This window comes from Myotis lucifugus, unplaced genomic scaffold (assembly GCF_000147115.1).
Source record: "Myotis lucifugus unplaced genomic scaffold, Myoluc2.0 scaffold_108, whole genome shotgun sequence".
Taxonomy (NCBI): Eukaryota; Metazoa; Chordata; class Mammalia; order Chiroptera; family Vespertilionidae; genus Myotis; species Myotis lucifugus.
In genome coordinates this window covers 777,730-803,519 of record NW_005871156.1, presented here as the reverse complement: position 1 = coordinate 803,519, position 25,790 = coordinate 777,730, and the positions used below count along the sequence as shown (strand labels likewise).

At 38.4% G+C, this 25,790-nt stretch overlaps 1 protein-coding gene across 3 annotated transcripts in view; it reads left to right on the top strand.

The window, feature by feature from the left end:
* Positions 1-25,790, top strand: part of GMCL1 (germ cell-less, spermatogenesis associated 1) — a 58,638-nt gene that overhangs the window by 16,628 nt on the left and 16,220 nt on the right. For 2 of the 3 annotated variants that reach the window (XM_023757439.1, XM_006092971.3), the window contains exons 6-10: positions 600-665; positions 4,162-4,246; positions 7,012-7,102; positions 15,608-15,745; positions 23,537-23,606. In XM_023757439.1, coding sequence (XP_023613207.1) covers positions 600-665; positions 4,162-4,246; positions 7,012-7,102; positions 15,608-15,745; positions 23,537-23,606 — 450 coding nt within the window. The remainder of the gene's footprint in view (positions 1-599; positions 666-4,161; positions 4,247-7,011; positions 7,103-15,607; positions 15,746-23,536; positions 23,607-25,790) is intronic. The other variant, XM_006092972.3, reaches the window with a different exon arrangement.

The window sequence follows — 25,790 nt, the reverse complement described above, 5'->3', positions numbered from 1 at the left end:
TTGGGAATTTGGCTGCTTTGGTTTCCTAAGAGAATGTGTAGTGTGACAAAGAAAGAAAGAAAGGAAAAAAAAAGATAGGATAATAGAATTTTATTTAAAAAGTTCCTTTTTACATTTGGACAGATTAGTAAATTTCTCAAAAGTGTTATCTTTGTAAGTGACCATGAGTGGGTTACTAATATAACTGCTTATAAAAACTATGGTCACTCTTTACAGTAGATCTTCTATAAAATCTTTCAAATAGTAGGCATACTAGACATCATATCAGTGCAACTACTGACGATGTTTTTAACTCTTGAGAATTTCAGTACCCATTTTCAAATTATAAAGAAGGTAATGGAAGTATGTAAACCCTTTCATAAACCATTTAACACAAACTTGAAATGAGGTTTTTCTTAAATTGAAATGCTCTTATTAATATAAAGGGAATATTCCCGTAATAACTGCTGACAAAAATAATACTGGATTTTCAATTGTTAAATTAAAAATTTTGAGCATGTCCTAGCAAGACTAATATTGTGTTTTCATATTAACTAAGTCATACTTAGTAAATAATCAATCCAGGATATACAATGTAATAATTCCTTGTTTAATTTCAGGTGTCTCGAATGGCTTCTAAACAATTTGATGACTCATCAGAATGTTGAACTTTTTAAAGAACTGAGGTATTTGAATTTTAAATAACTTTGTAATCATTCTAAATATTGTTTTACACTTTCCAAAGTATGCAAGATATTTTTGTATAAGACAAAAATACGTTACTTATGAAAAAGTAAATAATTTAAAAAATATATATCTATTTTTTTATTTCAGAGAGGAAGGGAGGGAGAGAGAGAGAGATCAAAACATCAAAGATAAGGGAGAATCCTTGGGCTGCCTCCTGCATGACCGCTACCATGGGGTCAAGCCCACAACCAGGGCATGTGCCCTGACCAGGAATTGAACCATGATCTGATTAATAGGTCAATGCTCAACCACTGATCAATGCTGTCTAGGTAAAAAAGTAAACAATTTAACAAAAGGTATTTTGACTGCATCCATGAACTGATGAAATGCTACACAAATTATAAATCATACTAGAGGTCTAGTACCCAAAATTCGTGCACTGTGGGGGGGGGGGGTCCCCTCAGCCCAGCCTGTACCCTCTCGTAGTCCAGCACCCCTTGGGTGATGTCTGCCTGCCGGCTTAGGCCCAATTCCCTAAGCTGGCAGTCAGACATTCCTCTCGGAGTCCGGGACCCCTTGCACCTTACCGCCTTCCTACAGCGGAGGTGGGAGAGGCTCCTGCCACTGTGCTCGCCAGCCGTGAGCCTGGCTTCTGGCTCAGCGGCGCTCCCCCTATGGAAGTGCGCTGACCACCAGGGGGCAGCTCCTACGTTGAGCGTCTGCCCCCTGGTGGTCAGTGCATGTCATAGCGACTGGTTCTGCTGGTCATTCCACCGTTTGGTCAATTTGCATATTAGCGTTTTATTATATAGGATAATGTATATTATGTTGACTGGTTTAACCAATTTTAATGGAAAAATTTATTGCTGCTATAAAATTGTAGAAAAGTCTTTAAGTATTACCTCACTTTTGTTGGGCTCTTAGAGAACCTAAAAGTTTATTTTTAAAATCATCATTAGCCCTGGCTGGTATGGCCCAGTTGGTTGAGTGTTGTCCTGTGCACCAAAAAGTTGCTGGTTTGATTCCCGGACAGGGCACATGCCTGGGTTTTGGACTCAATCTCCAGTGGGGGCATTTAGGAGGCAGCCAATCAATGTTCTGCACTACATCAGTGTTTCTTGGTCTCTCTCCCTCTCCCTTTCTCTCTCTCTAAAAATCAATAAAATCTTTAAAACAAAGAGCCCTAGCTGGTTTTGCTCAGTGGCTAGAGCATCAGCCTGTGGACCTAAGGATCCCGGGTTCGATTCCAGTCAAGGGCACGTATCTTGGTTGCAGGATCCTCCCTGGCTGGGGCCCTGATCAGGGTATGTGCAGGAGGCAACCAATAGATGTGTTTCTCTCACATGGATATTTCTCTCTGTCTTTCCCTCTCTCTTCCACTCTCTCTAAAAATCAATGGAAAAATATCCTCAGGTGAGGATTTAAAAAAGGAACCCATTATTACCATTGAAACATTGTTTGAGGAAATTGTAAACTTTTTGATAAGTCTAATGAAATTAAATGCACAATTAGGTTGGCCTTTTGAATTAAGTCTGCTTACTATTGCTTTCTGTCTTCCTTTTACAAATACTTCCAGAATGTCCAGTATGTGTAAAGGTACTCTGTTCAGGCCTGTGGACGATACAGAGATGATTATGTCATGGTCTCTGCCCCCAAGAAGCTTATTTGTAGTAAAGGGGGAATCTGAGAAATTTAGGGTGGGAATAATCTTTTAGAGGCCAGTAGGCTTTATAGTCTTGCATTTCAGGCTTGCATTTTCTTTACACTCCAGTGGAAATGGACAAAACCAATGACTTATCACTGCATAGCTTCCTGGGATGTCAATTTTACTGATTTAGGGCGGGGAGAAGGGTAGGAAGCATGGAGAGACAAAAGAGATAAGCACTTTTATACATTAAATACATTTAAGTACAGTATGGAGTAGAGAATTCAACTTTCTTTGAACTTTCAAGATAAAATACAAGAATTAATATAAATGTTATTTTTATGATTTGACCACTTTCTGGATTCTTGGATCCTTTCCTTTTCTCTACCCTTAAGTACTTAGTAGAAAATATTATTCTACCAAAAAAAAAAAATCATCACATAGTGATGTCATGGCGTAAACAAAGCTCTGCAGTATGTTTGGTTTGAAAATCATTAGAAACACTTTATTTTTTTCTTTCATAATCTCTCATTGAGCTTTTTAAAAAGTAAGATAAATCATAGTGGCTATCTCAAAAACTCAGATGCTCTTTCTTTTTCTGACTTAAAGGAAGGAAAGAAAAAGGAAAAGAAGGAAAGCAACTGGTGATGTTATTTTTTATCTAAATTTAAGCTAACACATTTATTTTTTGTTGTTGTTTGTTTGTTTGTTTTTGGTAATTCTCACCTGAAGATATTTTTTCCATTGCTTTTCAGAGAGAGAGAGGGAGGGAAGTGGGAGGAGAAGGGAGGGAGGGAGGAAAACATTTATGTTTGGTTGTCTCCTACAGGCTCCCCTTGTTGGGGGCTGGGAGGGGGCAGGGAGTGAACCCGAAACCCAGTACATGCCCTGACCCCTTGGTGCATGGGCCGATGCTCTAACCAATTAGCTACACAGACCAGGGCAAACCGACACACATTTCTTGATCTTACTCTCTTATAAATAACTAGAGGCCCGGTGAGTGAAAGTTCATGCACTGGAGGGGGTGTCCCTCAGCCCGGCCTGCCCCCTCTCACAGTCTGGGAGCCCTCAGGGGCAGGAGGCGACCAGGCAATCAGGGGAAGCATCACACCTCTGCTGCTGCCACTGCCGGCAGCGCAAGCCTCGGGCGGCCCTGGGTGGCTGGGCAGCCACCATCCGAGGTTTGCCTGGGCCTCGGGCCAGCCCTGGCTGCTGGGGGGCTGAGGGGACTGGGCGCCACCATCTTGTGGCTGTGGGCGCCGCCATCTTTGAGGGCGTGGCAGTCTATTAGCGTATTCCCTCCTTATTGGCTGTGGGCGCCACCATCTTTGAGGGCGTGGCAGTCTATTAGCGTATTCCCTCCTTATTGGCTGTGGGCGCCGCCATCTTGCGACAGCAGGAAGGACAATTAGCATATTCCCTCTTTATTAGATAGGATAAAAGCATGTTTTATGACTAAGCAGTTCTCTTAAGCCTAGTTTAAAGGTTACTTGAAGATCTGTTTCCTTATATTTTGACAAATGTTTTTGTTTTATTTTAAACATTGAATGGGGAGGACAGAAAAAGAGGAAGGCTGCCACTTTATCAGAGCATACTAAACGTTATCTTATTGGGACCTTGCTTTAACTGGATTAATTAGCAGATCAGAACTCTTTTTGTTTTCCTATCAGTATCATCCCTGTTTTCAAATGGATTGTTTTCTGCCAAAGATTCTTTGTCTTGGGCTAAAAGACTGATTTAATTTTTAATTGCACATTTTCTTTTGCTAAAAAGACAAAGTTTTTAGTTCCACCAGCCTCTTTTAGCCTGTGCATGAAGATAACTCACTACCTCTATTTTATCTTTTCTAGTATAAATGTCATGAAACTGCTTATTGGTTCATCTAACTTATTTGTGATGCAAGTGGAGATGGATGTATACACAGCTCTTAAAAAGGTATTGATGTAATATAATGTGTGTAGGCTATCACCTCAGCATTGATTATAATAGCGAAAAATTAGTAACAGCTAGTGTCCAGGGATAGGGAATAGTTATACATTTAAGAAAAGTAAAAGAAAATATGGGAAAATGTTAAGAAGTCTTTGTGTGTATTTGGTGCCATGATGAGTGATTTTAATTTGGTCTTCATACTTTCTATCCTAGGAATACATTTCTGTTTTTTTCCCAACAACAAATAGGTTATTGTTATGCTATTTACATAATCAGAATTGTTAAATGTTTTACAGTTGACTCTTGAACATCTTAGGGGTTAGGGGAACTGAAATCAAACCCCCCTCCTCTAAGTTCTTGACTCCCCAAGAACTTAGCTACTCATAACTACTAATAACCTATTGTTGGTCTCACCAATTAACACATATTTGGTATGTTATATGTATTGTGTATTCTTTCAATAAAGTAAACTAGAAAAAAAATGTTATGAAGAAAATCATAAGGAAAAGAAAATACATTTATAGTATTTATTGAAACACACACACACACACACACACACACACACACACAAGTGGACCTGAACAGTGCAAACCTGTGGTGTATATGGTTTTTCAGAAATGATTTCAAGTTGAGGTTTAAGTGAAGTAATAACTATAATGATATTTTCACACATGCTTTTCTAGAAAATGTTGAAATTATACTCTTGAAGACCTTATTTGCATTCAGGCATATGTTTCATCCCATCCTTTTCAAAGGTTTCAACATTTTAAATGTAATTTTATTTTCACCACTCTCTTAAGAGACAAATTGGCTATTCTTTTTTTGTAATTAAAAAAAAATTATTATCACCCTAACCCTGTGGTCGGCAAACCGCAGCTCGGGAGCCACATGCGGCTCTTTGGCCCCTTGAGTGTGGCTCTTCCACAAAATACCATGTGCGGGCGCACATGTACAGTGCAATTGAAACTTCGTGGCCCATGCACAGAAGTCGGTTTTTGGAAAGGAGATAGACGAAACAAGTATACAAGAGGAGTGTGGATGGGAGAGTTGGAAGGGGTCGACCTCAGCGAACGTACCTCAATCAGATTGAGGACGTTTTTAGCAAAGGCCAGCTTAGGAGTACCCTAATTAAGTTAATAACAATGTACCTACCTATATAGTTTAAGTTTAAAAAATTTGGCTCTCAAAAGAAATTTCAATCGTTGTACTGTTGATATTTGGCTCTGTTGACTAATGAGTTTGCCGACCACTGCCCTAACTGGTTTGGCTCAGTGAACAGAGCGTTGACCTGCGGACTGAAGGGTCCCAGGTTCGATTCCGGTCAAGGGCATGTACCTTGGTTGCGGGCATATCCTCAGTAGGGGGTGTGTAGGAGGCAGCTGATCTATGTTTCTCTCTCATAGATGTTTCTAACTCTATCCCTCTCCCTTCTTCTCTGTAAAAAATCAATAAAATGTATATTTTTTTAAATCATTTTTATTATTCTTGTTCTATACATACTAAGACTTAGAATACTTACAGTGACTAAGTGGCAGCCTTGAGGCAGAACCCAGGTATTATGAGTCCCAATCCATTGCTTTTCTCACTGCATAATTTTGCCGTTAGCCTTTTGTCCCCAGCATGGAGTCTACATTTAACACAGTTGTGGAATCTAGGAATGCAACACCTTCTAGTTATATCATTGTGGTGGTTTGTTTTTATGGTAGGATGTGATTCCTATTTTTCTTAAAGAAAATTTAGTAATGGGATTATCTAATCATTAAAGGAGTGGTAGCTCATTTCTAAGAGTAGTAGCTCATTTCTATCTCTGAGCCACTGGTAGCATTCATACTTTCCTGTTATAACTGCTGTTATGCCAGTAATGACAAATGCTTACTGTGTGCCAAGTACTATTCAAAGTGTGTTACACATACTAATTTTTTTAATGTTCTATGAGGTAGACATATTATATTCATTAAACAAATGAAGAAATTAAGGCCCAGAGAAATTAAGTAATTTGCCCAGCTATTAATTAGTAGGGTCAGGATTTAAAAGTCCATGCTCTTTACTATTCTGTATACTGTCTCAACAGCAATAAGGTAATAAGAAACTCCTTTTTCCCCTGTTTAATTTCTCACATTTATAATTTCACCTAGTATGTAGTGAAATTGAGTTAATAATTAGTATAAATTAGTATAAAATTGATATCGTGTTAGTAATTAGAATAAATTAGTATAAAATTCGTATAAATTTTCTAATGTAATATATATTAAGCCTTTACCTTTTTAATAGTAAAACTACAATGTATTTGAGATCATAAATACTTTCAAGGATTAGTTTATTCTCTTTTTAAAAATATATTTTTATTGATTTCAGAGAGGGAGAGAGAGAGATAGAAACATCAATGGTGAGAGAGAATCATCGATTGGCTGCCTCCTGCATGCCCCACACTGGGATTCCAGCCCGCAACCCAGGCATGTGCCCTGACCGGGAATCGAACCGTGACCTGGTTCATAGTTGGATGGTCAACCACTGAGCCATGCTGACTGGGCAAGGATTAGTTTATTCTTTATTGCACACTCACCTAGTTTTTATTATTGGACAATGATTAATGCCATGATTAATTTAAAGCTTGTAAGCATGTCATGTAATAGTTCTACTTCCTTCAATTGCTTGTAATGAAAATTAAAATTTTTAGATATTATGTTTTAAGGGGGAGGCAGTTTGAAAATTGTAAAATCATAATAGGCTGAAGTTTTGACATTTTTCTTTTATTTACTTTTTTAACCTAGTGGATGTTTCTTCAACTCGTGCCTTCTTGGAATGGATCTTTAAAACAGCTTTTGACTGAAACAGATGTCTGGTTTTCTAAGAGGAAAAAAGGTATACCTGAAATTTTTATTGAAAACTTGTTTTTTTTTTTAATTGAAATTTATTAAAATCATTATACACCTAGAAAATTTTAGTGCTGGAGAGCACCTTAGCAATTGCCTAATTCAGCCCCTCATTTCCACTGAGAAAATTGAGGCTGGATAAGGAAAATGCCTTGCTTAGCAGTAACTGAATTATTACTCTTTAAACCATGTTTTGATGCCCAAAACTACTGTTTTTTAAATTTGTCTTTTGTTTGACCATATTGAATTTTCCCTACAAATTAAACCTTGTATATTAGACAACTATTCTTAACATGGGGGCCCATGGAAAGGCTTCTGTGTGTCACTAACCTCTGAAAGTGGATGCAAAATTGTGTGCGTGTGTGTGTGTGTGTGTGTGTGTGTGTGTGTATGTTGTAATTTGGGGGGAAAGAGTTTCCATAACTTTCATCAGATTCCCAGGGAAAGTTGACCTAAAATTGGTTAAGATCAACTGCCATAAGGTCTTCCTTATCTGGACAGAGGTAGAATGTGCAATATATTTATTTTACTCTACTAAAACAGATACAGGGAAAAAATTTAATGGCCCTCAGGTGAGGAATTAGATAACTCATAATCCTTAACTTCATGATTTTTTTAGTTTACTGTCATTTTTGGTCTGTGCCTGGCCCCATTTTTGGTTTATTTTTAACTAGAGGCCCGGTGCATGAATTCGTGCACGGGTGGGGTCCCTCGGGCCTACCAGGGGGAGGAACCATGGGAGGTTGGCTGGCTGCAGGGAGGGACCGTGGGAGGTTGGCTGGCTGCAGGAGCTGGCCGCAGGAGATTGACTGTGGTAGTGCACTGACCACCAGGGGGCATCTCCTGCATTGAGCGTCTGCCCCCTGGCGATCAGTGCACATCATAGCAACCGGTCAACCAATTGTTCAGTCTCTTAGGCTTTTATATATATAGATAATATATCAAACCTCCAGAAATTAATCTTCCATTACTAGAACATTAATAAGGGCAGTCTGTTCATGTGCTTCTTTCCTTTTGTGTCCCCTTCCTTTTGTGTCCCCTTGACTTTCCCCAACTACTGTCTTGAATTTTAGGTTGTTTATTTCCATGCTTTAAAAAAAGTATGTATGTATGTCTTAATGTACATAATACACTGGTGTGCTGGTAAACTGGCTCTTTGAAAAAATAATCCCTGATTTCTAGCACTTTTAAAATTTTCATTTTACAAATTCCCCAACATGGCTGATTTTAAGCTACCAACATGACATCATTGCATGTGGAGTTGGGAAGAAATGCATACCATCAGCGCCTGTGAGCCAGTATGAGCCAGCCCCAGCACACCCCTGAAAGTATGTCATTTTGTTTTAGTTGTTACTGAACTATTTCATATTGTGGACTTGATTTTCATTTCCTTAAAACAAAAAGATTGAACAGCTCCTTATGTGTTTATTGGCCGCATGTTTTCTCTTCTGTGAAATATCTGTTCAAGGTGTTTTCCTATTTTATTACTGTATTTTTTCTTAATGATTTGTAGACATTCTTTTTTTCTTTAATTTTTTACTAATTTTTAGAGAAAAAGGGAGAGGGATAGAGAGATAGAAACATCAGTTGGCTGCTTCCTGCACACCCTGTACTGGGGATCAGGTCCGCAACCCAGGCATGTGCCCTGACCTGGAATCGAACCTGTGACCTTTTGGTTCCTAGGCCAAAGCTCTACCGCTGAGCACACCATCTCAGCTCTTTTTTACTTTCTTAAAGGTGTCTTTTAATGAACAGAAGTCTTTTATTTTAAAGTTTAGTGCTTTTTGTGTCTTGTTTAAGTAAATGTTATATAATTATTTTACATAGTGAGATTTCCTAGCTTAGAGCCAAATAAATTGTTTTTCTGTCAAGTTCATGAACATCTAAAGAACCATACCAGCCCTAACCGGTTTGGCTCAGTGGATAGAGCATCAGCCTGTGGACTCAAGGGTCCCAGGTTCGATTCTGGTCAAGGGCATGTACCTTGGTTGCAGGCACATCCCCAGTAGGGGATGTGCAGAAGGCAGCTGATTGATGTTTCTCTCCCATCAATGTTTCTGACTCTCTATCCCTCTCCCTTCCTCTCTGTAAAAAATCAATAAAATAGCCCTAACTGGTTTGGCTCAGTGGATGGAGCATCGGTCTGCGGACTGAAAGGTCCCAGGTTCGATTCCGGCCAAGAGCATGTACCTTGGTTGCGGGCACATCCCCATTAGGAGGTGTGCAGGAGGCAGCTGATCGATGTTTCTCTCTCATTGATGTTTCTAACTCTCTATCCCTCTCCCTTCCTCTCTGTAAAAAATCAATAAAGTATATTTTAAAAAATCAATAAAATATATTTTAAGAAAATAAAAATAAAAATCATCATTCTCCCCTTTAAAAAAAAAAAAGAACCGTACCAATAAAACTAACTTGATTTACTTGAACAAAATACTAAACTTATACCTTACATTATGCTTTAGTACTACATTATGGTAATTAAAGAGGAATCAGACAAATTATAGATGAGAAAATTTAAAGAGGGAGAGATAGAAAAACTGAAAGAGTTAAGTTGGGCAGAGAAACTAAAAAGACAAAGGGACTCAATAGAAACAGTAGATGTTAGGTAAATGTTGACATAACTTATCCTTTTTTGAGCTCTGATGGATTAACCACAGTAGTTCATCAAGAGAGAAATTTACCTGTAGCTGAAGTGGCAGAAACCATAAGAAACTGTGGTCCACTTCTGGTTTTCGCACTCTAGGGTCTTCAACTTAGACTTCGTAGTGTAAAAGTATACAGTTTAAGATAACGTTCAGCCCTAGCCGGTTTGGCTCAGTGGATAGAACATTGGCCTGCAGACTGAAGGGTCCCAGGTTTGATACCATCAAGGGCACATGCCTGGGTTTCGGCTCAATCCTCAGTAGGGGGCATGCAGGAGGGAGCCAATCAAATGATCCTCATCATTGATGTTTCTATCTCTGTCTCCCTCTCTCTCCATCTCTAAAATCAATAAAAATACAAATTTAAAAAAAAATAACTTTCAGGGGGACATTTATTGCATAAAGCAAAATATATGTCTAATGCTCTTGCTTTTCAGAGAGGATTTTGAGATTATTTCTTACAGTTTTAAAATTATAAAAGATTAATAAAGAGTAAGTAAAACAGAAAAAACACCCATTATATTTTGGTATATTTTTCTTAGGTTTTCTTAATTATTTCACTTTTTAGATATATGTGGGTCAAGACTACAAGAAACAATAGAAATACAGAAAAAATTTTTACACAATTATATGTAGAGATTGATACTGAATTTGGCAGATGCAATTAATATAGCTACATGTTGTTTTTGTTTGTTTTGTATAGCTACATTTTCAAAAGTTAGAATCTTTAAAACATTTTTCTAACTCCATGAAATTTTACAAAAGTAAATGAGGCAATCTCTTCTGTGCCCTTAAAGAAAAGTCTTCATGGCATAATTTCCAGATTTCTATGAGAATTAGAATTAGATTTTTATAACTTGTTTATGCAATGGAGCATCCATAAAAATATAATGGCATTTTTAGTATACCCCATTAAATTGGCACATATAATTCATCACAAGAACTAGAGCTAATACTATTATTTTTTTTAAAAGAGCCTGGCCTGTGTTGCTCTTTTAGTGTCAACCCATGAACCAGGAGGTCACAGTTCGATTCCTAGTCAGGGCACATGCCCGGGTTTTTGGACTCTATCCCCAGTAGGGGGCATGCAGGAGGCAGCTGATCGATGATTCTTTCTCATCATTGATGTTTCTATCTCTCCCTCTCCCTTCCTCTCTCTGAAATTGATAAACATTTACTTTTAAAAGTAATAAAAAATAAATTAAAAATATATATAACATGTAAATTCATAGTTAATTGCCTGTTGCATAAGTAAGCAAAGTTTATTAATTTTTTAAATGAGCTTATTACTCTCTCTTGTTTGCTTTGTTTGACTCTAGACAGGTACCAAAGAAATACGAAGTGGAATAAAAATTTGAAAATTGTAGAAATTCTTTTCATTAACTTGACTGTTATTTTGCAATTTTCAGGGGGGGAAAATATTTTAGTAGGCAACACCTCCTTTACCGCAAACCTGTGTTCCATGTGAAGCATACATAGTTTGAGTCATAATAGTCTACAATAGCAACTCTTAACTTTTTCTCCCTATCCTTACTAGCAATAGGATTGAGTATACTCCCATGGATAGGCCTTGTTTAATAGATAACAGACTAGGGCTTTTGCCATAGTTTGATAGTAGTAACTCTGTTTGATAGCTAACTCGACCTTTCCTTCCCACTATGAAAGTACATTGGAATGCAACTGAGAATAACTATTTTTAGAAATAACCTTAAATTCTCCCAAAAAGAAAAAAATTAAAATACTTTTTTTACTTTAAATAATTTTTTTACTTTTCAATTACAGTTGACATACTATATTATATTAGTTTCATGTGCACAACACAATGATTAGACATTATATAACTTAACTAAGTGATCACCCTAATAAATCTTATACCATCTAAAACCATACATAGTTACTATAATATTATTAACTATATTCCCTATGCTGTACTTAAATCCCTGTGACTATCTGTAACTACCAATTTGTGCTTCTTAATCCCGTCACCTTTTTCACCTATCCCCCAACCTTCCTCTCATCTGGCAACTGTCAGAATGTTCTCTGTATCTATGAGTCTGTTTCTGTTTTGCTTTTTCATTTATTTTGTTTTTTAGATTTATTTTGTCTGGTGTAAGTATTGCTACCCTTGCTCTTTTGATTTGTTTCCATTTTCATGAAATATCTTTTTCCATCCCTTTACCTTCAGTCTGAGTGTATCTTTCAATCTGAAGTGAGTCTCTTGTAGATAGCATATATAAGGGTCTTGTTTTGTTATTCATTCAGCCTCTATCTCTTCGGATTGGAGCATTTGATCCATTTGCATTTAAAGTAATTAATGATAGATATATATTTATTGCTATTACTCATATTTTTTATCTTTTTTCTTCTTCTTAAAGAAGACCCTTTAACATTTTTTGTAATACTGGTTTGGTGGTGATGAACTCCTCTAGCTTGTTCTTGTCTGGGAAGCTCTTTACCTGTACTATAATTCTAAATGATAGCTTTGTTTGGTAGAGTGATCTTTGTTGTAGGTCCTTGCTTTTTATCACTTTGAATATTTCTTGCCAATACCTTCTGGCCTGCAAAGTTTCTGTTGAGAAATCAGCTGATAGTCTTATGGGAGCTCCCTTGTAGATAACCGCTTTTCTCTTTTTGTCTTTTTTTTCTCTCTAATATGTTTTTATTGATTTTAGAGAAAGAGGAATGGATAGAGAAATATCAATTGACTGCCTTCTACATGCCCCTACTGGGGATCAAGCCCACAACCTGGGCATGTGCCCTGACTAAGAATCAAACTGGCAACATCTTGGTGCATGGGACAACACTCAACCAACTAAGCCACAGTGGCCAGGGCTAATATTTTCTTTGTCTTTAACCTTTTTCATTTTATTATGCTGTATCTTGGTGTGGGCCTCTTTGGGTGCATCTTGTTTGGGACTCTGTGCTTCCTAGACTTGTATGTCTATTTCCTTCACCAAGTTAGGGAAGTTTTCCGTCATTATTTTTTCACACAGGTTTTCAATTGTTTGCTCTCTCTCTTCTTTTTCTGGCACCCCCATGATACAAATGTTGGTATACTTGAAGTTGTCTTAGAGGCTGCTTATACTATTTTCATTTTTCTGGATTCTGTTTGGCTGTTTTCTGCTTCCTATCTTACAAATCTCTGATTTGATCCACTGCCTCATCTACTCCAATGTTGATTCCCTGTAATGTATTCTTCATTTTAGTTAGCATATTCTTCATTTCTGACTGGTTCTTTTTTATGTTTTCTGTCTTTGTTTTTATGTTTCCTATCTCTCTGTTGAAGATCTCACTAAGTTCATCTACTCTTCCCCTAAGTTCATTGAGCATTTTTATAACCAGTGTTTTGAGCTCTGTATCTAGGAGATTGCTATTCTCCATTTTGTTAAGTTCTTTTTCTGGAGTTTTCTTCTGCTCTTTCATTTGAGACATGTTTCTTTGTCTCCTCATTTTGGCTGCCTCCCTGTATTAAGCTGTTACATCTTCTGGACTTGGTAGAATGGCCTTATGCAGTAGGGTCCAGTGGCACAGCTTCCCTGATCATCCAAACTTGGCACTCCAGATGCACACCCGCCTTGATTGCTGTTGGCCCCTCAATGGGAGGGATTTATCCCCAGGCCAATTGGCTGTGAGGACTGGCTGTGACCACCCTGGGGAATCAGCTGTGCAGGGGCTAACCCAGCCGTGGGCAAACTACAGCCAGTTTGAAATGAATAAAACTAAAAAAAAAAAAAAAGACCGTACCCTTTTATGTAATGATGTTTACTTTGAATTTATATTAGTTCACACAAACACTTCATCCATGCTTTTGTTCTGGCCCTCCGGTCCAGTTTAAGAACCCATTGTGGCCCTCCAGTCAAAAAGTTTGCCCACCCCTGGGCTAACCCCATAGAGCAGGACTTATTTCAGTGGGGTTCTGGAGCTCACTGAGTCTGTACCTTGAGTGTGTTGCTTGTGGAGGTGGTTGGGTGGTGCTTTGACATGGTCTGAAGCTGTCCACCAGGTATGCTGGCTCTCGGCACTCATGGGAGATTCAGGCCAAGGTCAGCCACCACCTGTGTCCTGCTCAGGGCCACCCAGCATAAGCTACAAAGCAACCTGCAGATGGCTGCTATTTGTGCTGGGCTTGGAAGTGCCCAGGAGAGGCCAAGCTGTGAACCAAGACTGGCTGCTACTAGTGCCAGGGCTGAGGCCACTTAGCAAGAGCTACGTGGCACACTAAGGCCAGATGCTGCTTGTTTTAGAGATTTTTAGGAAGTCCAAAGCATGAGCCAAGACAGGCCTTTTGTATGGAAAAGCCACTGAAACAACTTAGTTGGGCCTGCAAGTTTGATGCAGTGGGATGTCAGGGAATCAGCAGGGTGAGGCTAACAGAATTAGCCAGGTTGATGGAGACTCAGTTATGACATCTGCCTACTGGCTCTGTGGAGGGGAGAGGGCCCCAAAAAGGAACAATGGCCTGTGCTAGTACTTCTGTCTAGGAGAAAGCCACTCCTCCAGCTCTCACCCCGATGCTAGACAACTCGATTTCTCCCTGTATGTCCTTGATTTCCCAGTGCTGGAACTCAGAGCAAGTGAGACCAATTAAGTCCTTACTTGGGCCTTTTAAGAGAAACACCTGAGACTCCAGCAGCCCTCTGTCTCACTAAACCACAACCCAAGCTGGTTTTCACAACCAGAAGTTACAGGGACTTCTCTTGCTGGCATTGGAACCCTGGCCAGGGGGCCTGGTATAGGGCTGGGACTCCTCACTCTACAGGGAGCACCTCTGCATCCAAGATATCTCTCCTGATTTTTATTCGCCACTCATGGGTGTGGGACCAGCCCATTCCACATCTCCGACCCTCCTACCAGTCTCGATGTGGCTTCTTTATATCCGTAGTTGTAGGATTTCAATTCAGCTGGATTTCAGGTGATTCTGAATGATGGTTGTTCTGTAGTTTAGTCGTAAATTTAATGTGGTTGTGGGAGGATTTGAGTACAGCATTTACCTACTCCACCATCTTGACCAGTTGAGCCATATACTTCTTAAACTTGAATTATTTTAACATAAATACTATCCATGTGTACAGTGGCTATAGTGTTTTTGTATCTTATTTTATATTTGAATAAAAAATTAATAAATTGATTAGTGTTTATCGCATGTAGCTAAAGCGTAAGTTAGAAGAATCCTAATAGACATTCCATGACCTGTGTATCTTTTGAAGACCCTAAGTGAGGCATCTGGGCTCTAGAGTTCCACTGGAGTTGTCAGTGCCTTCGAGAGGGTATCCTGGAGAGATACCATTATCCCAACTATCATTCTTTTTTTTTTTCCCAAATATATTTTATTGATTTTTTACAGCGAGGAAGAGAGAGGGATAGAGAGTTAGAAACATCGATGAGAGAGAAACATCAATCAGCTGCCTCCTGCATGTCCCCCACTGGGAATGTGCCCGCAACCAAGGTACATGCTCTTGACCAGAATCGAACCCGGGACCCTTCAGTCCGCAGGCCGACGCTCTATCCACTGAGCCAAACCAGCCAGGGCTCCAACTATCATTCTTAAGCATTCCTTTCCCACCTTGCTGCACTGTAAGCTCCAAACCCCAGAATGGTGTACAACTGAATTGTAGCAAGGTTCCACGTAGGACCAAAGTTAATTTCCTGTGGCTTTTTTCTAAATCTCCCCAAGTTTTTATCCACACATCTGCGATTTATAAAATCCTTGAAAATTTTGCAACTAGCTTATTTGTATGCTAATAGATGTACGTGTGTGTGTGTCCCCAGACCCATGACAACATTTAATAAAAAAGTAAATTAATAGATTTGAAAAGAATGGCTATTTAATTTGAACTTTTTTTTTTTAATAGATTTTGAAGGTATGACTTTCCTTGAAACTGAGCAAGGAAAACCATTTGTGTCAGTATTCAGACATTTAAGGTTACAGTATATTATCAGTGATTTGGCCTCTGCACGAATTATTGAACAAGATTCCCTAATACCGTCAGGTAAGAGAATATAATGAAATTATGATTTTAAGTAATATCTTTCTGATTATAATAGTAATATATATCATAGAAAAGCATACTTAAGAGATATTATCCTTAATCCCAAGAAGGTACACAGTTTTATACCAAAGCTGAATCATACCATGCAGGTAATTTTCTGTGTTCACATCAAATATTTTGGGTATTTTTCCATATCATTAAATACTCTCCAGAATATTTAAGTGGCTGTATAGTTTTCTGTAATATGGGTGTTCTTTCATTTTATTAACTAGTACACTACTTTGCACCAGACTTTTAAAAATGCTATTTGTAGTATTCCTTAAAGTTTACAACTGCTTTCTTCTATTAATACTCCATAAATTTGCTTATTTTCTTTTTTCCTTATTCTAGTCTTAAAGCTCATAATAAAGCAAATGTAATATCTTTGCTAATTATTTAAATTTAAGACAATTACTAATTTAATATTCTCAGATAAATCTCTAGTGCTTGTATAAGATTCAGTTTAGTACTATATATGCATATAAGAAGTATAGAATAGCTGATATTTTGGCTCAGTGGATGGAGCGTCAGCCTGCGGACTGAAGGGTCCCAGGTTCGATTACAGTCAAGGGCATGTACCTTGGTTGTGGGCACATCCCCAGTAGGAGGTGTGCAGGAGGCAGCTGATCGATGTTTCTCTCTCATCGATGTTTCTAACTCTCTATCTCTCTCCCTTCCTCTCTGTAAAATCAATAAAATATATTTTTAAAAAAAGAAGTATAGAATAGACTTTCGATTTGAAGATTTATTTGTAAATTTGCAAACATTAGTAATAGATTTGTCTGAAAAATTGTAATTATCTGATAACTTCAGTTTTTAATATAGCTGTGTTTATAGATTTAAATTGTTCTTGTAATCTGTAAACTTATTTAGAAAGGTATTCAATGGAAAGCAAACCTAGAGTAACACTCTGATACATTTGAAAGTAATGCATTTTTATAAAATCACTCTAATAGGTTTATAGACATTGTTTTTCTATTAATTTCATATGAATCATTTTTAGTGAATACTTCATCTTACAGTTATAAATGGATGAATAGGTTTTCCTATATCCCAATAAAAATTACAGTTTCAAAAGCAGAATGTAAATTCAAATGATATCCTATGCTGTTTTTAAGGGGTTAAAAAGTGGCACATAACTCAAATTAGATAGATTAGTGTGTGTTCTCAATAGCAGTAAATCCTACATTTGAAATAAATTAATTTTTATTACTTAGCTAAAATTCATTGATTATTTTTCAGAAATAGTGCCAAACACATGTTAATATTATTTAAAGTTATGCATTCTGAAGAGTTTTACTACATCCATTTTGACAATCCTTAGGTAAAAATTTTAAGAAATATGTTTAATTCCAAGTTAAGTCAGGATTTTGTATAGAAACAGCCTATTTTAAGATTCAACTATGTCAATCGCAGTTGAACTCCATTATTTCAAGAAATTAGATCTATCTTAGGTCAGATTATTAAATCTGTTTTATTCCATACTCTCCTTGTCATACTTCCCTCTTCCTTAATAACTCTGACCTATCTTGTTATTCCTCCCAAACCTTTCTGTTATGTGCTCTGGAACTAGGGTCTATAAACTCCCATATCTTCCATCTCTTCCTTCCATGTATTTAGCTCTCCCAGAGGATACTATTTTCCCTCTATAGAGGACTTTCTATTAAGACATCCTGCCCCAGTATAGGGGTAGGAGGCCAGAAAGTCCTAGCCCCTCAATGCCCTTTCCAAATATTATTGCATATCATCCAACTAACCCTCTATCCTTTCTCTCTTCTCTTCACATTCATATAAGACTTAGACGCTTGATTTACTGTCTACCTCCCTACTCCTGTATAGTCACATAATGGTCATTCCCTTTAATACCCTCGCTTCCTAATAATTTGACCTCAATTCCAGTAACATTTATGTTTGCTGAACATTAGGCACCCACCACCTATGGAAATACCATGAACATTATAACCCAGAATTTCTTAGCATGAGAACTCTGGTAGTCTTCAGGCTATATATAACCTTCTAGTATGTTCATAGCCTCATTCCCTTTACATTGTTATTTTATTTCCAATCCATTTTAAGCCTTTCATTGTCTACCAGTCTTTCAAACTTCTCCTATTATTTTTGGCCCTTGGATTTCATGATAGATCATCTGAGCCACTCTCTCTCACTATTGTCTTCAACTCGTCCTTTATTTGACAAATCCTAAAACTAAATTAAACCTATATCCTCTAGTTGTCTGTGCTGAGTATTGCACAGAGCATTCTACAGCTTTTTATTTATTTATTTTTAATTAAATCTTTATTGTTCAGATTATTACAGTTGTTCCTCTTTTATTTCCCCTATAGCTCCCCTCCACCCGGTTCCCACCCCACCCTCTGCCCTTACCCGCCCCCCCCACTGTCCTCATCCATAGGTGTACGATTTTTGTCCAGTCTCTTCCTGCACCTCCACACCCCTTTCCCCCTGAGAATTGTCAGTCCACTCCCTTTCTATGCCCCTGATTCTATTATATTCACCAGTTTATTCTGTTCATCAGATTATTTATTCGCTTGATTTTTAGATTCACTTGTTGATAGATATGTATTTGTTGTTCATAATTTTTATCTTTACCTTCTTCTTCTTCCTCTTCTTAAAGGATACCTTTCAGCATTTCATATAATACTGGTTTGGTGGTGATGAACTCCTTTAGCTTTTGCTTATCTGTAAAGCTCTTTATATGACCTTCAATTCTGAATGATAGCTTTGCTGGGTAAAGTAATCTTGGTTGTAGGTTCTTGCTATTCATCACTTTGAATCTTTCTTGCCACTCCCTTCTGGCCTGCATAGTTTCTATTGAGAAATCAGCTGACAATCTTATGGTTACTCCCTTGTAGGTAACTAACTGTTTTTCTCTTGCTGCTTTTAAGATTCTCTCTTAGTCTTTTGCTCTTGGCATTTTAATTATGATGTGTCTTGGTGTTGTCCTCTTTGGATTCCTTTTGTTTGGGGTTCTCTGTTCTTCCTGGACTTGTAAATCTATTTCTTTCACCAGGTAGGGGAAGTTTTCTGTCATTATTTCTTCAAATAGGTTTTCAATATCTTGCTCTCTCTCTTCTTCTGGCACCCCCATAATTCAGATGTTGGTACGCTTGAAGTTGTCCCAGAGGCTCTTGACACTATCTTCATATTTTTGGTTTCTTTTTTCTTTTTGCTTTTCCAGTTGAGTGTTTTTTGCTTCTTCGTATTTCAAATCTTTGACTTGATTCTTGCGATCCTCTAGTCTGCTGTTGGATCTCTGTATAATATTCTTTATTTCAGTCTGTGTATGTTTAATTTCTATTTGGTCCTTTTTCATATCCTTGAGGGTCTCACTAGATTTATTGAGGGTCTCACTAAATTTATCGGCGGTTTCTAGAAAATTCTTGAAAAACCTTATAACCGTGGTTTTGAACTCTATATCCAGTAGTTTGTTTTCCTCCATTTCTGTCATTTGTGACCTGTTTCTTTGTCTCTGCATTTTGGCTGCTTCCCTGTGTTGATAGGGTGGCTTTCTGTGCTAGGTGTCCTATAGGTCCCAGTAGCTCAGCCTCCCCACTTACCTGAGGTGGACACTCTTGGTGCACCCCTTTGTGGGCTGTGTGCACAGTCTTGTTGTAGTTAAGCCTTGATTGTAGTTGGTATCACTGGGAGGAATTGGCCTCCAGGCCAATTGGCTGTGAGAATCAGCAGTGTCTATGGTGGGAGAACTTCTGTGCTGGAGACACCCTTATGGGGCAAGACTTGCTTCAGTGGGGCTTTGGTGCTCACTGAGTCTGCCCCCTGAGTGTGTCCCTTACGGATCTGAGGAGTTGTAATCTGGATGGTCCACTCTGACCACTGGGTACACTGGCTCTTGGATCTCTAAGGAGGTGCTAATTTAGCCTCTGCCTGAGGCTACCCAGCAGGAGCTATGGAGAGTTCTACAGATTCCTCTTCTTTGTTTGGGGTTTGGAGGTGCCCAGATGAGGCCCAGCTGTGAAGCAATGCAAGCTGCTGTGGGGCCTTGGGCCTTCTTTTGGATGTTCTGGGTCTGTCTGACCCAGCTGCAGTTTGTTAGGTCATTTTAGATTGCAAAGGGCCAGGGCATTCATATGCAAAAGCCTCTGCACACAGCTTGGGTGGGGCGGAATCTCAGGGAATCAACAGGGCGGAGCAAACAGCTATGGCTGATCCTCAGTCCTGCCCTAAGAGGCCCCGGGTCTCAGTGTCCCGCGGTAATCACTGCAAGCACCTCTGAGAGAAAGCTGTCCTCCAGTTCCGCCCGCTGCCAAACAGTCCAGTTTCTCCCTGTATGAGTCTGGGTCCCCAGAGACTAGCCCAGAACTGGAGTTCAGAGCGGGAGCATGTGTCTCCCTCCTGATTGAAAAAGACAACCGCGTCCTCAGTTGCCAGCCCTTTCTGCGAGCGCCTCCGTACCTCTGCACTTTACTTCTGCACCTCCTCTGAGCCTCAGTGTGCTTTTCTTTCCTTCTAGTTGTAGAATTTCCACTCAGCCAGCCTTACTGTGTTTCTGGATGATGTCCGTTTTGTCTTTTAGTTGTATTTTTGAAGTGGTTGTGCAAGGCAGCAATTTCCGGTGTTTACCTATGCCGCCATCTTGGTTTCTCGAAATCTACAGCTTTTTAATTGGTGCCACTGCAAATGCACATTTCAACACTAAGCTTGGACCTTGGGCCTCCTTATACTACTTTTACTTGATCCAGTCCCCTTTTTCATTCGCTTCAGCACTTATGTCAAACCTCTGCCCCTCTGTTCTATCCACTGAGCCAAACTGGCCAGGGCTCTTATAACTTTTTATATCAGGAATTACTGTTGTGTGAATGATGGGGAAATACAATGCTTAATATTTTTGTAAGTTAAAGAGATTGTTAAAGCAGTAAGAGTTTTGTGAAAATAAATTGCTTAAAATGAAAAGGTATATAAATTAATGTAATTAATGTTATTTCAAAAATAGTTTTGAATTACTCAGTACAGTATATTTGTCATCTTTTGGAACTGGATTTTTAGGTTATATACAAGAGTATCTTTGGGCCATACTTCTCCATAATTTATACTAATATTTAATACCTATATGCTCTTACAAAATAATTCTTATTTATCTATACAAGAACTTTTTATTATATAAACTTTTTCTCCTTCACCTTCATGATCTATATTTGACTTATGTGTTTCATATAATAGTTCAACCTGTAGGCTGTTTTTTGCTATCAGCTTTATTGGTTATAAGAAGATTTTTGTCTGTGTTTGTACATGAAAATACTCTTTTTTTTCCACTTAAACAATAAAATGCTGGGCAAGTTAGGAGCTTATCTTTTTGTTTGTTTTGTAACGTTTATAAATCTAAGAGATTGGATTTTCAGATAGTATGTGTTTGGAGGCCCTCTTCCCCATATTGTTTGTCTAAGATGAAATAATCTAAATAAAATCATTCTGACTTATTTATTCTATTTAAAAAACACTGTGTTTACATTCAGAACTGCTATAGTCTAGGTCTGCAGCTTGCTGGTCCATAGCTTTGTCAAATACCCCCCTTGATGTGCTCATTCTGAGTTTTTATTTTGGACTTTGGTCTGATAATGTTTAAAATAAGTGCTTAAACTTGTTTTCACTGAGTGGAAGTTTCTTGATGGCACTTTTTCATAATCTTTCCACTGAACATTAACTCTCTGCCAAGAAGGATTCTGGCAAACTGCCTAGTGTATCTATCTGCCTTCTGGAGATATGACTGTATAACCATATTTAAAACGCTGCATAAAGGAACAGGTTTCACTTATTTTCATCTCATGTTTTTCAAATTCATTTTAGCAGGGATTCTTTTTAAGCGTTTTTCTATATATTATCTGTCAACATTACATTTGAACTAGTGTCCTGTTGACTTATTTCTGGACTGCTACTACTGGATGAAATATCAGTGTCCAGAAAGATTTCTAGTATGACGTTTTGCTTTTTTAGATTAAGGTAAGAAAGCAGGGACAAAAATATGTACCCATGTTTTTAACTTGTTATAATGCTTTTGGTTTTAAATGAAATTATTTAAGGGCTGTTGAAACTTAATTTTTAAAACATTTTAATGGGATATATATTACATGATATTAAGAATACATGTGTGTAACCCTTTCATTCCAATTTTATAAGTGAATCACAAAAAGCCATATTCTGTCTCTTGAATTTTAAACTGCAAACATAACCATTAGTGAGTTGAGAAATCATTTTTATGGAAAAGGATCAGCTTTTTTAAAAAATAAAATAGCCCAGCTGGCATGGCTCAGTGATTGTCTACCTATGAACCAGGAGGTCATGGTTGGATTCCCAGTCAGAGCATATGCGTGGGTTGCGGGCTTGTTCCCCAGTAGGGGGCGTGCAGGAGGTAGCCAATGGATGATTCTCTCTCTTCATTGATGTTTCTATCTCTCCCTCTCTCTTCTCTCTGAAATCAATAAAAATATATTTAAAAATAAATAAATAAATAAAAATAAAATACAGTTAGAACAAAATTTATAAATCTGAATGCATTGCAAATAAGATAGAGTATGTGTGTATGTATACTGGGTCACATAAACTTTGCTTTTCAGTAGTATTTACCTACTGGAGACAAATTGTCTGTGGCCTGGATATTTAGCAGTTATTCTTTATAATAGCAAGAATAGTATTTTGCCGGTAGAAGAATTCAAGAGTTTTGAGGAACGATACCAATAAATCAGTACAAGTCATCTGGATACCTTTATTAGAGACTTATGAAGTGAAAATCCAGATTTTAATCACACTAGGGTTTCCCCCTTCCTTTATTTTAGGTAGAGATTGAGAACGTAAAATATAGAAAAACTGCCCTGGCCAGGTAGCTCAGTTGGTTAGAGAGTCACCCTGATTAGCCAAGGTTGTGGGTTTGATCCCCCAGTCAGGGTGCATACAAGAAACAATGCATAAATAAGTGGGACAACAAAGCAATGTTTATTTGTTTTCTCTCTCTCTAAAATCAATAGGTAAAAAATTTTTAAGAAAAAGTAAAAAAATTTACATCATAAAAAAAAGAAAATCCTTTTCATTGGGAATAAATAAAAGCAGAAAAATATGGTGCTAAACTAATTCTACTTATATTTTTAATATAGCTATTTTTTTATCTAAAATAATTTCAGCTTACACATACTGATTTGGTGGGGGAAATTATGTTTATTAAAGGAAAATATCTGCAATTTTTATTCCATTTATAATAATATAAATTAGAATTTTTATTTTTAATAATAGTTATCTAAGTTTAATATGCTAGAATTATTTCTCTAGTGTGCATACTTCATCTGGTAATTTAAAGATGGTTTATTTTTTATTAATTAGTTATTTTTAGATAATAAAGGAACAATCCATTAGTTTCCTGTTAAAACTTTTGTAAAAACTGAAAATATTGCTTTAGGGTATGTTTCTCACAAATGAAAGTTATTATGAGTTATGAAAAGGAAACTATTAAATATAAGAATATACTTTTAGCTAAAGATTTAAATTCTAATTTAAATGTATATAATCTAAGTAGAATCTAACCTAAGGCAAAGCAAAATAGCACTTACCACTTTAAAAATCATTAGGCCATATTGTTATAGCATATTTATAAAATATGTTACCAGCTTTATTTATTGCTATTCTAAACTTGAATTTAGAATAAGTAACAATTTTATCAAATTCTTAAAAATTTTAAATCCTTTATATTCTTTCATGTTTCTAATATATTTATTCATTTTTACATTTTAGGATGGCTGTCTTCTGTGTATAAACAGCAGTGGCTTGCTATGCTCCGGGCAGAACAAGACAGTGAGGTGGGGTAAGTATGTTACATTATATCATTTCTCATTAGAAAAAAAACTTTGGCTATATAAATTTAAGGGCATTCATTATATAGAAAAATCAAGAGCTGTTAAAGTAGAGCAAAGATCATGTAATCAGCTTTATTTCTTAAATAAATTCATGCACTCGGGGCGGGGGAAGTCCCCTCAGCTCAGCCTGTGCCCTCTCGCAGTTTGGGAGCCCTCAGGGGTTGTCCGACTGACGGCTTAGGCCCGCTCCCCACAGAGGCTCCCGCCACCGCCACTGTGCTTGCCAGCCGCGAGCCCGGCTTCCGGCTGAGCAGCACTCCCCCCGTGGGAGCTCACTGACCACCAGGGGGCAGCTCCTGCGTTGAGTGTCTGCCCCCTGGTGGTCAGTGAGCATCATAGTGACCAGTCGTTCCGCCATTGGGCTGAAACCGGCTCTCTGACATCCCCTGAGGGGTCCCAGATTGCAAAAGGGCGCAGGCCAGGCCAAGGGACCCCACCAGTGCACAATCGGGGCCAGGGAGGGACTGTAGGGGGGCTCCAGGGCATGTCCAGCCTGGTCTGGCTCAGTCCCAATTAGCCAGACCCCAGCAGCAAGCTAATCTACCGGTTGGAGTGTCTGCCCCCTGGTGGTCAGTGCACATCATAGCGACTGGTTGACCAGTCGACTGTCAGTCCCCTGGGTGGTTGAGCGGCCTTAATATATCATTAGCCTATTACACTTTGATTGGTTGAATGACCGACTGGACAACTGGACACTTAGCATGTTAGGCTTTTATTATATAGGCTAACATCAATCTTGTAAATATTTATTTTTCTGGTCAATTATAATAATGGAATGTTTGAATTGTCATTTCCTATATTAGTGAAATTGAGTAATTCATATACTTGGTTTCCCCTAGTGTTATAATACAATTTTCTTTTAACATATTGAAATATTACTTGGAATAATCCTATATAATAAAAGCCTCATATGCTAAGTGTCCGGTCGGCCGTTCAACCAATCAAAGCGTAATATGCTAATGATATGCGAAGGCCGCTCAACCGCTTGCTATGACATGCACTGATACCAGGGGGCAGACAGTCGACCAGTCGCTATGATGTGCACTGACCACCAGGGGAAAGATGCTTCGACTGATAGGTGAGCTTCCTGCTGGGGTCTGGCTGATTGGGATTGAGTGAGACAGGCCAAACATGCCCTGGAGCCCTCCCATGGTCCCTCCCCAGCTGGCCAACCTCCTACATCCCTCCCTGGCCCTGATCATGCACCAGTGGGGTCCCTTGGCCTGGTCTTCACCCTCTTGCAATCTGGGACTCCTTGGGATGTTGGAGAGCGGGTTTTGGCCTGATCCCACAGGCCAGGTTGAGGGACCCCACTGGTGCACAAATTTGTTCACCAAGCCTCTAGTGCTTTCATAAAGCATGATTTTTATGAAGAATTTTGAGTCTAAAATTAATTAACATCCTCTGGTTACTTATTGCCTTACCCAAAAGCATATGACCTTCTACATAAATATTTATGGGGAAGAAAATTATCTCTTCTTTCAATTCATAGTCTTTTGTGGTTTACAAAAGTATTTCCACATTTATTATTTGATCTTTATACTAGTTCCTTGGTATGAGCAGAGTGATGAGACAATCCATGTGTGAGTATATAAAAGAGGTCTTAAGAACTTTAATATTTTTGCCCCTGATCCCTTTTAACCATTTTTTAAAAAGATTTTTTTATTGATTTTTAAAGAGAGGAAGGGAAAGGGAAAGAAACATCGATATGAGAGTGAGACATCAATGGGCTGCCTCCTGCATGCCCCCTACCAAGGATCGAGCCCAAAACCCAAGCCTGTGCCCTGACCGGGAATCAAACTAGCAACCTTTCAGTGCACAGGTTTCTGCCTTACCAACTGAGCCACACCGGCTGGGGCTAACCCATTTTTATATACCAAAGAACTTTCTAAAATAATGGCCTAGTTATGTTTATATCCAAACAATGAGGGTATGAAAGTTTTATACGAATTTATTATAATGACTAGAGGCCCGGTGCACAAAAATTTGTGCACTGGGGGGGGGGGGGGGGTCCCCAGCCCGGCCTGTACCCTCTCACTGTCTGGGACCCCTAGGGAGATAAACGACCTGCTGGCTTAGGCCTGCTTCCCGGGTGGCAGAGGGCAGGCCCAATCCCTAGGTGCAGCCCCTGG